This window comes from Egretta garzetta, unplaced genomic scaffold, assembly GCF_000687185.1.
Source record: "Egretta garzetta isolate BGI_Z169 unplaced genomic scaffold, ASM68718v1 scaffold156, whole genome shotgun sequence".
Lineage (NCBI taxonomy): Eukaryota > Metazoa > Chordata > Aves > Pelecaniformes > Ardeidae > Egretta > Egretta garzetta.
In genome coordinates this window covers 998,340-1,013,958 of record NW_009260125.1, presented here as the reverse complement: position 1 = coordinate 1,013,958, position 15,619 = coordinate 998,340, and the positions used below count along the sequence as shown (strand labels likewise).

The following is a 15,619-nucleotide window of genomic DNA, read 5'->3' as shown; positions in this document are numbered from 1 at the left end:
TGCTTACGTGTCCAGGTACGATGGTAGCCTTTCTTGCAACATGACATCTTGATTCATCTTCACATAAATGCATGTAACAACCAGACCCTTTTTTAAATGAATGGGTATCTAATAAGTTGACCTTGATTCTGTATTTGTACAAGTAATTTTTCCTGCCTACATGTAGCACCTTGCATTTGTTATTTGATTTTATCTCTTTTGTTCAGAACTTTTTTCAGATCAAGGTAATTTTGAATTTTAAGCTCCTCCTCCTCCAAAAAGTATTTGCAGTCTCTCTGAGCTTAACCTCATTCTACTGATGTAGTACTTACCTTGTATATTCATCAAGACTCTGTTTCCTTAGCTTGTTTATAAGAATGTGATATGAAACAATATCGAAGCCATGTAACAATCAACATGTATGATACCTACTGTTTGTCAGGCTCACAGATGTTGAATTATTGCAGTAGGAAACTGGGCTGGTTTGGCATCACTCGTCACACCTGTGTTGGCTGTTATTCAAACCCTTTTTCTTTTCTAGCTACTTACAAAGAAAGCTTAACGATTTGTTCCAGATGTATTCTTCGGAAAGTGAAGATAAGTTATCTATAGTTCCATAGCTCCTTTCCCCCCATTTTTAAAAATAAGTATGGTATTTGCCTTTTTCCAGTTCTCTACGTACCTCACCTACCTTCTCTGAAATTTCCAAAATAAGGAGCAGGACCTCCACTTTGTCAGACCGTTCCCTTTATGTAGGCACGTGGTCCCCCTCGGCTGTTGGTCCTTCAGCGCTTCCCCCTGACTGCTTACAATCAAATGCAGAAAAGCCTCTCCCTTGTCTTCCTATCCCCCGTATCAAATCCACTCCAAGAAAGAACGGGTTTTTTTGGTTTGAAGACTTGGAATCTCTTAGAACTCAGATAAACACTGCAAATTAGGAGAAAATAAAGATGCCTATAAGCACGTCACTTCAGCAAACACACACTTGTGTGGTTATTTCTAAATGCGCTTTGTTTTCCGTGCTGTTGGATCAGCCTGCATCTAATTGCTTCCGATTCATATCGCATTTAAAAGTCAGGTATTTAACAGGAAACTTTTTATGGATGTTTTTTCTGGTTTGGACAGTGTTTTTTCTGCAAGTCCTTCTTCTCTAAAGTAACAATTCAATCCTGCAGAATTGTACTTGGTGCGCTGTCCCTAATCTCCCTGAGGCACCACTGCCTCCAACAAGGCATTTTCACCTGAGTTAGCAGTTGAGAAACTTGGCCCCAGGTGTGAAACACCACTGGCAGCACCGCTGCGTCCCGTTGTTCGTGCTGGTCCTGCGCTTACCACCTTCTGCTCTGTGTATTATTGGGCTTGAGCCTTAGTTGTCTATAATGAAAACAAATCAATCTTTCGTACCCCTGAAAGTAGTTACAGACTGAATGGTTTTCATTTTAAACCGAATCATGATTTGACAAGGAAATTGTTCATTACGTTATCTAAGGTTTTTGCTTTGCCTGCTCTCAGACAAAGTGTGAAATAGCGAGCTGCATGATGCTTTTTTACCAGAAAAAGAAGTGTTTGAGACAAGCGTTCTGGAAATGTTCCACTAGCACCCGAGAAAACCTGTCAGTTTTCCCTTTGCCAGTTAAACATGACTTGTTAACTTCCAGTGAACAAACCCCATCCCTGTAGCAACATCTAAACATTTACTTTGGCTTTTTGCTGACTGTTCACAACTTTAAGAGCCAGTGACCACTTATTTCCCTGATAAGATCATCACCTGCAATTGGTGGTTAGCATTTATAGCAGCTTACTTGGGTTATGTCACATCAGTGCCAATAGATCAAGGTTGGAGTGACAATGTGCTGATGGATGGCCAGGTGCATGCCGAAGCGCCAAACCCCACCGCTCTAGGTCCTGCAAAGCCCAAACATGAAGAAACGGTCCCAGTCACTCCTATTTATGCAAAGCACGGGTGTTCATCTGCTGTATTCCGGGAAGCGTTATTCCATGGGAAGGTCTCACATCGGAAAGGTCAGGGAACACCTGCCTCTATGGGTCCCCAGAGCACCACATCGCTCAGTGTCACCACTGAGTCACATCAGGACACATGCATGGAATGTAGAAAACTCGGATGGCTATAGGGATGAGACCTCTAGTGCTAACCAGCAGGAAGAAGGACTTCCAGATTTAACTTGCAACCAAACTGTCAGGCACTTGGATCCTTCCTACATCCCTAAATGGATCCTGTGGGTCAAATGGAAGATAAGATAGGGAATAAAGGAAGACCTCCTACCTACAGTGTTTGGTGTATTCCTGAGGGGAAAAAAAAGTAACCTGAGGACAAAGCAGCAGGTGGGACTCAATTTCTGGCAGACATCAGCACTTGCTTCCATCCTGCAACTGTCACACCTTTGTATAATTAAAAAAAAAACAAAACACCACAATTTCTCATATCCCTTCGTATTGACCCTATCCCCGCCAGCACAAGGAAACCTCATCTGTTAGCACTGAGTAGGTCTGCGGGATCAGACTCTGGGGGTGAGTTCGGCAGGGAGGGAGGTGCTCCTGCTGTGAGCCCCAGGGGAGCCCCAGGCACCCACCGTCCCCGTCCCCCCCACATAGCTGCCTCTGCCCCTGGAGGTGCTGGCTCAGCTGGGCCGCAGAGGCCTGGGGAGGGGGAAGAGACCGGGGGGGGCTCCCACCCTTCACAGTGGTCCTCTCCCTCCTCGGGACGGAGCCGTAGCTGTGGCGGGTCCCAGCTCGTTGCCCAGCCCCAGGGGCTGCGCTCCGTCCCCCGCCTGCTAACAGCAGAGGGTGGCCCTGACCCCACCCAGCTGTGGCCGAAGGACGCAATTTGGTACAAACCATCTGTGGTTTTTCATCCAGGCCACCAGCAGAAGCTGAAGAGGGCAACAGCCCCCAGGATGGCCTTTTTCTGTCTTACCAAACGCAATGAAAATCATCTTCCAGCCCAGGGCTCTTGTCGCGATAGCTGGTGGCTCACAGAAAAAGCCTCTTCCACGCGGCAGCATCATGTGTGCACAGTTAGAGGTGGTGGTGGTGCACATGGAGGAGGCGGCAAGGGAACAAGCATTCAAGGCAGTTAAGCTATTAATAAGATAAAGCTGATTTGTATTTGTGCGTTACAGGGACGACCTTCTCTGACACAAACTACTGTTTTTTCAAATTCCCGCTCATTAGCAGTAGGACAGGAGAATGACGTACGTCCACCTCTGGTTTTGTATGGAAATGTTTCCCAGTGTTTGACCAGTATTGTTTTGCTTAATCCTACACTGCCTGAGCATCCCAAACATCTCCCAGTGAGGCTGGAATCTTGCTTCCAAGCCCCGGAGTTGGCAGTGCAGCCGCCCCAGCCACGTTAAGGCAGTTCTCCTGGTGTGAGCCAGGCACACTGAGCCCCTCCACCTCTGGTCACGCAGTAATAACAGGGCTCTTGGCTTCTTGTCTGACAACATAACCATTGTGGCTTTTTGTTTGCTAGTATTCCCAGTGCAAGGACAGGATTAAACGGATGGAAGAAATCTTTGCTGACCCCGCAAATGAGAGTAGAAAGCGAGAGCTGGGAGGGAAGGACCCATCTCCACCTGAGCTGCTAAAAAAGATTGAGCAGGTAACATCACTTCTCACGTCACAAGCCCTCACGCTAGGATTGACCTCTTTTAGAAAAAGCAAATGGCATCTTTTATTTTTAAAATGAACTTTCTGTAAGAAGAATTAAAATAATTATGATTGGCTAATGGGAACTCCAGCCCAGTGTCCGCTTTCCAGGCCAACTAGGATGGGGGACATCTTGACTTCTTCCAGCAGAGGCTGGAGGGCAGGAGCAAAACACGGGCTCAGGGCGGCACACCTGGCTCCGCAGCGTCCTCTGCTAGCGGGTCCCTTCCCATCAGTGGTGCTCCAGAGCAGACCCTCCTGCTCCACTACGGGAAGGCACAGAGAAGGCGGCAGAGGGAAATGAATGCAAAATATCAAACTGCTACCGAACAAACTCATCATTGTCCTGCAATGGGCCATTAGCTACTCCACCACAAGGCTCAGGCTGTGAGCCGGAGGCAGTCCCACTGCCCTCTTAACAAAGCCTTCCAACGTGATGCAGGATCAAGCAAACACCCTTCTCAGGCTTTGGCTCCACGCCCAACCGGGAGCCAGGGAACAGACCTTGCAGGAGAGGCGGCCAGGCCAGGCCCGGCCAGGCCAGCAGCCGCACACCCAAGTGCAGCACCGCCAGCGACTGCGGCCAGTAAAGCATCAGCCCCAACAGAAAAGCCAATTTCAGGGCACCTCCTGTAAAGGGAATGAGCAACCATGGTTATTTTCTTAGATATTTTTGTCTGTCTCGTTTACAGGGGCACACAGCTCCCCCGCTGTATTTAGTGTCTGGGGAGGATTCACACAGGACTGTGAAGGTATCAGGGTACCGGTGAGCTCGGAGCAGTGCACACCTAAGCCCTCCTTTTGAAATCCAGCTTGTAAGGATTTACCATGAACACTTTCGCTTGAAGTACTTGAGCTTTTTGCTTTACTGTCCCATACTCCTCGATAGGAGGGAGCGCTGCGTAGCCAAGCAGGCTACAACACAGCCCGCTATTACCAACCCGCACATTAAAAAGCCGGGGTTCTTGGAGTGGTGAGATAAGTTGAAATGTTCTCTTTCAATCTTCTTGTGGTTTTCAAGTCCTTTCAGTTGCACAGTACTTTCTTAGCCTTTGGAGCCCATACTTAGTTTTTTTTTTTATAACAGCAGGAGGGAAAATATATTTAAAGCAAGAGCTGAAATCTTCTTACTATGGCGTGACTCAAGGAACTAGAAGATTAAAAAAAAAAACACTAGAAAAACCCCATTTTTTTCAAGAAAATCACAGTGAGACAGTAGTAAATTGGTGTAGCCCCCAGCCCCCCAACAGGTCCTGGTCTGATATGGGAGAACTGTGTGGCTGACAGTAACCAACTGAACCAACTTTGGCCTGATGCTTGGCAGAGAGGGTGAAAATTTTGAGAAGACCGATGGTGAAGTGATTATTTATGGCTGTTCATGGGTATTATATCAGCACCTCTCAAAGCAAGCCCAGGAACACCTTGCATTGCACCTTCCCTTGTTGCTTACCTACACCCTGTATACTCCTTCTTGCTGCAGCTAGAGGTGTTGCTGGTGCAGAAGGAGGAGAAGTTGCTGGAGACTGACCTTCTCCACGAGCATGTTTCCCGGCTGACGGACAGAATCCGTGCCACGGCAGAGGACGGGAAGCAGGACACGCTGCTGTTAGCTAAAAGGGTAAGAAGGGCATTGCACGCTCTGCTTGCTGGCCTATATGAAACGAAGTAATATCTGGGCAAGAGGTAAGATGACTCACTTGCAAATTGCAAAACTAGCGCCTGGAAATATTGATAGGCAAGTCACATGTTGGTCTTCAGAAATTATAGACGTTTAGCAATAACTGTAGTGCAGACAGAGCAAGCGCTCTTTCTGAAAGCAAGATGCACCATGAATAGAACCTTTCACCAAAATATAGGATTAGTTATTGCTCAGGCTGAACGCTTAGAAACTTGGGATAATCCTCCTTTTGCATGTGTACTTAACAGCCCTTCCACAACAAACATGTCATAAATAAAAACAAATAGGCAAAAGCCAACTAAGTTCTATATCCCTCCAACACAGAACAAGATAAACTCAGTAACAAGCTCAAAGTTTCTTTGTTATTTAGGTAGGGAGAACCACACAGAAAAGAAATATCCTCTTCAATATAGTTACTTTTATATAATGATAGCTACTTCCCTTTAACTGCCAGTAATATTGTTTGGGGAAGAGCAAAAATCCCCTCGCCCCCACCTCCTTAATGAAAAAGCTCTAGAGCAGAGCTGAGTGAAAGGCAGAAAAACAATGCCAAGTAATGAAGGTAAAACAAGGCCAGGGTTGATTTTTTTTTTCTTTGGTGTTAGGTTTGGCACTAGGAAAGGCTTAAAACAAAATGCATCTTTATAGCAAATCTTTAATTTTCCACAGACAGAGAAGTAACATGGCTGCTATCTGGGTTTGTGAAGTCATGGCCATGGGCTAATAAATGACTGTAAAAATGGCAGCGTGCCAGAAGTTACATTCGAGTGCTCTGACTCTCCCAATCCCCTGCTACTCACTTTTAAAAAAAAAAAAAAAAAAAAAAAAAGTACTTGACTTCTGTTGGGTTTTTTTTGTTTAAATCATCTCCAGTCAGACCCAAGGATTCCTGTCCCATTCCTTTTCTGTTCATCCCCCTGCCAAGGATAACTTCACAGCCCGCAGCCCTGCTGTGTCCGCATTATCACTCAGTTACCTTGTAAGGGTCAGGCTTATTACCCCTTTATTACAATGTTAATTGTGCACAAGGTCAATCAGAACCTGGGTTTAATACCTGGCCCTTGAGGGCAGTGGGCGTTTTGCTATTCAGCTGAAAAGGGCAGAAGCTAAATACCAACTCGCTTTTCTGTACCTTGAATTGGAATAAATGTGAATTCTAATACAAGTTTCTGTGGTGCCGAGCATGCACAGAAGCACACATCCCATTTCATTAAGTCATTTTCAAAAAGTCATAGTTCATGGAACTATTTTTTAAAACAGAGTCAAGCTGGGCTTGTTTTCATGTACCCAGTGCTTACCTAAGCATCACACCCAGCAAGTGTCTAAAGGGAAGCCCTAACTGAAACGTTACTTATTCCAGACAAACGAACTGCAGAAGATGGTAAAGCACAGAACCCAGCAGATGATGGCTCTTGTTGCAGAGCTCTCCATGAAGCAAGCACTTGCCATTAAACTCCAGCAGGAAATGAGGAACAAAGAACATTTTTTGATGACCGTTTCATCAAGGATCGATCAAGGCCTTCCCCCTCCCAAAGAAACAGAAAATGAATGGTTGAAGATCTTGCGCAACGAGAAGCTGCAAAAAGAAGCAGCTGAAGCCAGAGCTAAAGTAAGTTTTTGCCGTGTGTTGCAATCAGATCTGCAGCCCCATCTTTTCGCTGCTCCAGCCTGCCCTTCTCAAAGAGCTGCGCTGGCCGCCAAACACCGGGCTCCGGGAGCCAGCGGGGATGGCGGAGCAAAGACCACTGCTGAAGCGGCACAGCGGGGGCTGGGGGGCTTCCCTGCAGCCTGGCACACTGCTTAGAGCTGGTCTTAAGGGGGGAACACGTTACACTAGAAGCAAGACTCGCCTTCAATTATTCGAGTAAGTTGTGTGACCATGTTTTGGGATGATGGGCGAGAGCACCATCGGTGAAGTACTGCTTTCCATCTGATTTCAAGGTGGTGTGGGGGGTTCAGGAAAAATAAGTTTAGCGTCTTCCACGTATTGGATGGAGTGAACATCAGATCAGAAGCAGCATGAAATCAGATTGCTGGGCAAGACACTGAGGGTAGGCAGGGCAGGGCATCAAACAGGGCTGGACACTTTGCCTCCTTAACTGAGACCATCAGTAACCCTTGAGCAGAGAGCTCACAGAGAAGACAAAATAGTGTAAAAGCAAGGTGTGTATGCAGAGGGAACTCTTGCTGATGGGAAATTAGCTTTGCTAGAGTTGCTTTAGTTGATATGCTAATGTCTACTACTAATATGCTATGCTAACATCTCTATGCTAATATCAGAAGCGATTCTATGATTCTATGATTCTATTCTATGCTAATATCAACTGAGATGCTTTAGCCGATCACTCCAAGGGAACCTGAAAGGTGCACAAAGCTGGGAGAGGAACACGCTGTGCATACACTTACAGAACATGAAGTCACGCAGGAGTGCTGCAGTAAAACTGGTTTCAGATAAGAAACTTCTCCATCATTATCACTTCTGCTCCTGCTATGACTCAGTTTCCTTCCAGCGCTGCAGATATAAGCTCGCTGCGGTAACTGTATTCAGGAGCAGCTGCTGTCAGCGTAAATACAGCCGCGTTCTGAAGCATCAGAACAATTGCCCTGTTCCCAAAACCTTCTGTGCACATTTATTACAACTTTTATAAGCTCATCTAATCAATTTTCTTCACAAATAACAAAAGCAGTACAGGCTCAAACTGTACACTATCTAACAGGACAAACTCACACCTACGTGGTCAATAACTCATGCTTGCCTTTTAATGAACACTTAATACCCCTCTGGGTTTGCTGGTCTAAGGGTTAGGGTAAAGGTGTGCCCTTTGTCGGGCAGGCTGTGCGTTGGCTCAGGAGAGTACCGGTGTTTTAAAGCATGTAATCACCAAGTGATCAAAAGGTGTTTCTTTCACAGCGTGCCGCAGAAGAGGAATTGGCTTCAGCGCCCGGCTGCGTCCACACAACCGCTGAGCAACGCCCAACCGCCTACATCCCAGGCGATGAATACAGTCTCCCACTGCCGCGGCCCTACGGCGCTCTGGCTCCTTTCAAACCAAGCGAACCTGGTTCAAATATGAGACACTTCAGGAAACCTCTTGTAAAGCCAATTGAAATCTGAACAGACAGCACCTAAAGCAGGAGAGGCCGTTACCAGTTGCTGAATCTCAAGGGTCAATAGCATTCGCACTGCACGGAAGGAATGTCCGTTAGTGTTTAGCCAAATTCCATACTGAAAACAAAGCCGTTGGTGATTCCAGAAGCATAGCTAAAGAGTCAGTGATGCGAGTTCCCTTCTCCTGGCTAAGAGGAGCCCAGTATCCCAAATGCAGTGCAGTATTTTAAAATGTTAAGAAAAATGAGTGATCTTCATGCTATGCTTTTTTTTTTCCCCCCCAGGTGAAGTTGTATGGCATCTGATTATATTTTCTAATACATTTCATTAAAAAGAAAAGGCTAGAAAATCTTCTCTTGTTGTTAATGTAACAGGAACAACGTCCCCACCAGGTACACAAATACACCAGCACAGCTTTCTGCAGTCTGGGATTGGAGTTTAGGCTTGCCAGGCAAATTTTAGTTCCACTGAGAAAAATATTCCTTCCCTCTAAGCAGTGACTGAGAAAGCTAAAACTCTTGCTCCACTGATGGCAACGACAAGGGAATGACCATGAACTTGCCAAGTCGCTCCCAAGAACTGGATCTTTTTTCTTCACTGGTTAGGAACAGGAAGCATCAGTGGAAACTGCTCAGAGAGTGTACTGGAGGTGGCTATTGAAAACCTCCAAAATCAATCAAATTGTCAGGGGGTTTCACTAGTTTAACAGTCTGAAACTTTGATAGAGTTGTTTTTAAATCCAGTAAAGACTGCAGAAATCCTACATGTCAGAACTTAAGATTTTTTCTGCATAGCAAACCACTGTTACTATTTTAAACTAATGTCACAGTTCAGAACTTAAAAAGCAAACAACACTGGTTCAGTTATATACAAATAAAAGTTGAAAATGAAGGAAAACCAACCTCCATCATTTCTTTTTGAAACTGAGGTTTGAACTGTAACACTAAAAGTTGTAAGGAAAGAATTAAGTAAAACTCTGTCCAAGTCACTGTTAAGGTAAATTTCTAAAGAACTTTTTTCTTACCCTGTATTGCTTACAATATAGTATACATAACTTAAAAAAAACAACACCAAAACCTGTCATGTGCACTTTAATAAGATTATATTTGTGCTAATTACAAAACTGAATATATTAGGATCCAACCCCAAAGGCAGAAGTACCATAACACAAGGAATGAATACATCGTTAGTGATGCATTACATACAGAGACTAATTCATCATTTGTTATTCTTACCTGCTTTACATAAACACGCCAAGAAATCCTGTTATTAATCTAAATGAGTAAACAGTTACTGGTTTCTTGTTACCGTACAATAGAACTGGACTACCTTTTTCAGGATTATCCGTCCTGTTAAAATAGCTGACATTCACACCATTTTCACAGCACGTTTTGGTACTCGCTGTAGTTCCGCTTCTTTGACCACTTCCACATGAAACAATGAAACCACAGATACCTTCCATTGGAAACCTGGGTTTGTGTCAGATGAATTTCTCCAGGCTTTATCTAGAAGCCTCAATACAAAAGAGTATTTCGAGTAGCTTATGTCAGTAATGGTGGCTACACAAAACTGCAGGTCATTTGGAAAACAACATGACATTTAAGTTTAAACAAACACACAAAAAAGTTGGTTGCACACTTCTGTGTGAATGCTTTTACCTAAGAATACCACAGTTAGCCCTCTTCAACAGCATGTCCTTTCAGGAATATTTGAGGCCCAAAAGCGTCATAGTGTGTTTGAGTGCCGTTTCCTCCACAAATCTTACATTAACGTGATCTTGTTTTTCATATGGATGCACACCTAGGCAAACATTGTGAGAAAGTTAGTGTTGACAAAATGGTAAGTGTTCTTGCACGCTTAGCCCTGCAGTCTATTAAACATCTTCACCTACAATACTGAAAGAGAAGGTAATAGGCGGAACTGTGTTTTCATTTACACAGAATACCTACAGCTTTCAGCAGAGCCATTTGGATGCTCACCCATGGCAGAAACTTCCCTGTTAGTGGGATATAAGCAAATGACAGACCACCTCTGGAGGCCACTAGGGACTTCCGTGCTAGTTCTACACGGGAGACCCAAACCAAGATTTAAGCACAGTGGTTATGTTCATGCTAGTATGTGAAACGCACCAGGGCACTTTCTCACATGCTTCTATACGGTTTAACTCTTTTTTTCCTCCCCAGATGGGATGATATCCATACATGGACAATCCTGTTTCAGCCTTCAGGTCCTTAACCTGACTTTATTTTATTAGTATAGGCATAGCCAGTAACGCTAAAAAGTGTAACGCCTCCCTTAAAGCACCTTGCTTTTTCAGTGGAATTCGGCATCTTCACATGCTTAGGTTCACTGCTTGAAGCAAGTGCCCTAACCAATCTCAATTTAACTTCAAAAAAAAAAAAGGAACAGCATTGAAATAAAAAATGCCTGTTACTTCAAAGCACCTCTGGATACTATCTTCTGAGGTGGAAGATCTTGGAAGATTCTGGTTGCCTCTTAGCCACCATACTGTATAAATAAGGAACAAGCCCTTCTTCCCATTTGAACACAAATAATGGCTACCACCACGCGGTACATGAACCATGTTCCACTACACATGTTCTGAAAAACACGGGTTTGCCAATTGGATTCAACACCCAGAGGATTTGGACGAAAGGATATGCAGTGAAGGAGCCCCTTGACAATTCCCATCAGCAGCAAGACGACCAAACCTATACATTCGGACATCACTGGAGTTTTAGAACTCAGTTATGTCAATATAGTCAGGATACAGCCGAGCGTGAGCATCTAAGCATAACTACCGGTCTTCCAAAGTACACAACTGACATTACCTTGACTCTCTACCTCTGCCAGCATATTAGTCAGGTAGTTAAGTGGCAAAAACTCTACGGGGACTGAGAGCCTCTCAGGGATAGGCCTGCTACACTGCAAGAGAAAATATTTCAGGTTAGTTCACAAGTCACACAGCACCAAGTTTCAGTGTTCTCTTTAGCGTGTTATTTAGTTACAGAAAGATCAGGAATCTCAACGCTGGCAAAGGAAAAGGTTAAAAAAAAATTGGCCTAAGTGCTCTTACCTGCCTGTTCCCCAGCTTCTCAAGCAAAAGTTTCACATATTTCCGTGCAATGAAATTAGCATTTATCGGATGATTCCAAAACTGGCGGACCTTTTGACCAAGAGCCTGGGAAGCAAAAAACAAAAACCAAAAACCTGAGAACATAAACACAGGACAGTGGAAACTTAGGAGGGGGAAAAGGAGGCAAAACCAGAAACAAAAGCCAGGCTGTAACATAGACTGCTTTGCTTTCAGATGCTGATGACAGAAGCTAAGGCGTCATCGTTTTTAGCCACAGAGCCTTCCTAAGAGATTACAATACGCTCCCAAAACATGGGAAGCAATCAAAACCTTGCTGCTCAGTACTTTTCAGTCATTCTGTCCCATTACCTCTGTCCCACTTTGCACATGTACTTAAATATTAAGTGAGGCTTAAAATGACCATTTATCCTTCACTGTGACTCTCTGGTTTAGATTCATTCTTCTTCCAAAGAATAACACAGGTGCCCCATTCCTCAACGCTCCATTCAGAACAGGGCTTCTCTCAGGCTCATTCTAAGGAATCTTACAAAAGCAGAATGCCAAAAAGTAGGGACACTGGGAACAGAATTTGCATCCCGTTGTTTATAGGGCATCATCCTGGGGATTGATATAATTGATTCACCTTCCCAAAAGCAAGAGAGATTCAAACCCAGATGTCCCAAAGCTTCCAATCCTAACCAATAAGCAAACAAATATGAACGCACTGTGAAATTAGCTCCACCCTCTGCTGTTTTCCCTATCTAGATCCTTGCCCCCCGCCCCCATTTTCAGTTGTATTGCAATACAGGCTACTGAAAGAGTTCATTTAGGAAATGCTGGGCAGTTTCAATGGTGCTTAAATACTTGCTTCTGAGGCAACTGAAGTCATCTACTGAATGTAACCTGCTCAAAATAGTCTGAGTCACCCCAAAGTGTCCTCTTTGGCAAACAAGCTATTCTCTGCATTTTTTCCCAAAGCTGTAAATAGATACAATAAGGCACTGAGTCTACTGTGTGTAACTAGCAGTACACATCCCCTAAAGCACTCACAGCTCAGCCCCTCACGTCAAAGCCCGGGTGGAATGGTGTCCCCCACCCACCAGGCCTGGGGCTGACAGCTCAGAGAGGCCCCACGCTGACCCCAGCTCACCAAACCATGCCCAAAACAAGATACAGAGGACAAAGAACGTCCTGTGGAGTTCTCCTTCCCTATCCCTTCTCAAAACTGATGCCAAATAAAGAAGCCCTTGTTAGAGGAAAACCAAAGCAGCACTTCTGGCCATCTGAACTATACGTAACAGCCCATAACGAACAAACAATAAGCAACTTATGTTGAGAAAAGCCTGTTCTACAGCAAGGCACTCCCCGAGGGGGAATCCCTGGTTTTCCCCTGCTCACTGAGATGTTGTCCTTCCTCCACAGTACTGTGGTGTGCACCAACAACAGGGGAAAAGGAGAAGTCAACCTCCCATTCTGTTGGGCCTTTTAATGAAGCATCAGTAATTAGTTCCAACATGAGGCTAAACGAGTCACCTCACCAATGGGCAAGGCTGGGAGATTTCAGAGACTTTGTGATTCAATCCCCGCCACAGAGCTGTGGTATGATCAGATTTTACAGCTTTTACTGTACCAGCTTTTGAACATATCTGCTAAAATGAATAAAACCAAATGCAGAGGTCATGAGTGAGAAAGGCATTTGTGGACGCTATAACACATGCACACACAAAAATAAATCCTCTTTAAACCCCATAAAACCATTCTTGCTTCACACAGGTGAGTACTCAACAGAACAGTGTCAGTCTTGTCTGTTTGATTCCTGCAGGGTACTGGCAACCCTCTACAACACTATGGACAAGTCTATAATTTAATTTGCTGGGGTACCCTTCAGGTCATGAGCAGCAGATGGAAAAACTGTGGAGCTTCGCGCTGTATCTGTGCCCCACTTGAATCACAGCTAAGTCTTCCATTGGCCTGATCCTATGCACAGGGAGGAATTTCCAATCGATTCCAGAATCCAGGAAATGACATCCAAAGTTATTAGTTACCTCGGGAAGCCTCATGACAATACTGAACTTCAGCTTTTCATTCTTCTCAGTGTCGTCCAGATCTACAAGAGAAAGAAAAACAAAAAGAACCCCACCACCGTTAGCAGTAACCACATAACTAACACTTTCAACTTTAATTTAAGACATTCTGAATATCATCTCTGTAATGAAACGAAGATTTTTTTTTTTAAATAATGCCTGTTGGGAGTGTTACTTATATTTATACTGTTTATATAAATACTTTTTGTACATTTCTACATAACTTCACCACTTTATGTAACAATTTATAGAGTAATTGAAACATATTTTGACTAACTAGAACTCCCATATTTACAATATTTCGTTTTCCAAGACCAGGAACAGACTAATACTGCATATTGTGTCCCTTGAACACTGGAGAAATAGCACATTACAAGGGAACGTGGTTGCAGCTGTGAGGAAGTGCATTACTGTTGGAGACCTGTATCACGGTGCTGCTGTATCCCAGGAAACCTATGCTACAGTTCTCTCTGCCTCTCTTCTGATCTTGAAAAGATTAACATGGCTGTGATGCCCACTGTGCCTACAATGGCCAATTTGCCTTACTCCCCATTTCGTTCCAAAGCCTTAGGACCCTCTTGATGATTATATGGGTTCATACAGAACCGATTTTAGCTCCCACCTTTAGGTAACCTTAAGATATATTTAGAAAATATTCACAACCTCAATATTTACTAAAAATATTGCGATGCTGGGTCAGGTGTGATTTTGTTTACTTATTTTGAATTTTTACTTCATAGCACTGAGTTTCAAGCCATTTGCCAATCCCATCACTAGGACTATCTTGTTTCAAACATAATTAAAGCAAAAGCTGAGGACTGGATAGCAGACTAACTTCCTTACCATAGGTGTGCACTTCCACAGAGTCTCAGAAATGCCCCAACAAATTCTACGATGATCTTCAGTATTTACTTTTGTAAGAAGTCTCAAGTGGAAAAATTCTAAACTCAAATTCTCCCCAAACAGATATTTGTCTACTACAGTAAGGCTCAATCATACAGTCTGAGCCCTCATTTTCTCCTGTCAGGAACACCATCAGCTACTGCCCTCACTGAAAAAGCACTGTGGAAGAAGAACTGAGTCTTCTGGGCAGTAAATCCTGTGTCTGAGTTTGAATGGCTGAAAGGACAGCGCTCCCAATTAGCTGGCTGGTAACAAATGAGACACGTGAAATTCACTGTACCTTTGAGCAATTTCCTAACACATGTTTCTGTCAAATGCAAAACTCCATTATCAATATAGTGCAGGAGGGTGTGCAGAGGGAGACATCGAACACCAAGCCCCAAGTGCAGAGTGTGAAAACCTATGAAAGAGAAACAAACTTGTTTGTACAGTATTTTTTTTTTCTAAGTCTGCATTAGAGACTAGCATTACTCCAGCTAAAGCCAACACTCTCCTTAACTTCTAGTTGATAAGGAAATCAGTTTATCCAAAGTCATGTAGTCTTATTTAAGCCCTCTCAGGTAGAATCCTGGCAGAAAGAGGAAAGGCAAGGGGACTAAAAACAGTCATTATAGTCATACACAGTCATTAAACATCTCCAAGCTGTTGCCTTTATCTGAATCATGCTATTCATTTGTCTTTTATCTCCCTCTTTCCTCCCAATTAATCAAGAACTGAGGCCTCACCACCCTCAGCATGTGGCTGCCACCCACACATTCCCACAGGCAGGGTTAAGACTTCAGTTTCTCACATAACATCAGCCAGATGATGGTCTTGCATCACGTGACTCCATTACATGGCAGCATTTGCGCCCACACAGTTTACGTTTGAGGGACAACCTCATACCAAAAAGTGTTTTGAAGTCTGAAGACAGATCAGGAAATACAAACTAGAAAGATTCAAACAGAACCAGAAAGCATTAAGAAGTTAAGAAGTCCTTCCCTAACAAAAATAAGCAAGTGCTTTGAAAAGACTAACAATTACGAGGAGCTCTAAGAGATGAAGGTCTGCTATCAGGATCAGCTCTTCTGTAAGGGCTGGAGATAATCCTTCCAGGATAAAACCAAAAAAATATTAGCAGG

At 43.9% G+C, this 15,619-nt stretch overlaps 2 protein-coding genes across 3 annotated transcripts in view; one reads left to right on the top strand and one right to left on the bottom strand.

Moving 5' to 3' along the window:
- Positions 1–8,523, top strand: part of CCDC146 (coiled-coil domain containing 146) — a 35,410-nt gene extending 26,887 nt beyond the window's left edge. The window contains 4 exon segments of the mRNA XM_035896869.1: positions 3,473–3,601; positions 5,129–5,266; positions 6,687–6,935; positions 8,238–8,523. Coding sequence (XP_035752762.1) covers positions 3,473–3,601; positions 5,129–5,266; positions 6,687–6,935; positions 8,238–8,441 — 720 coding nt within the window. The 3' untranslated portion in view covers positions 8,442–8,523.
- An 839-nt stretch (positions 8,524–9,362) lies between these two features.
- LOC104128574 (gamma-secretase activating protein) overlaps positions 9,363–15,619 on the bottom strand; it is a 48,050-nt gene continuing 41,793 nt past the window's right edge. For both annotated transcript variants that reach the window (XM_035896848.1, XM_035896849.1), the window contains 5 exons: positions 14,779–14,898; positions 13,557–13,618; positions 11,512–11,616; positions 11,267–11,360; positions 9,363–10,235 (listed from right to left, as the gene is read on the bottom strand). In XM_035896848.1, coding sequence (XP_035752741.1) covers positions 10,135–10,235; positions 11,267–11,360; positions 11,512–11,616; positions 13,557–13,618; positions 14,779–14,898 — 482 coding nt within the window. In that variant the 3' untranslated portion in view covers positions 9,363–10,134. The remainder of the gene's footprint in view (positions 10,236–11,266; positions 11,361–11,511; positions 11,617–13,556; positions 13,619–14,778; positions 14,899–15,619) is intronic.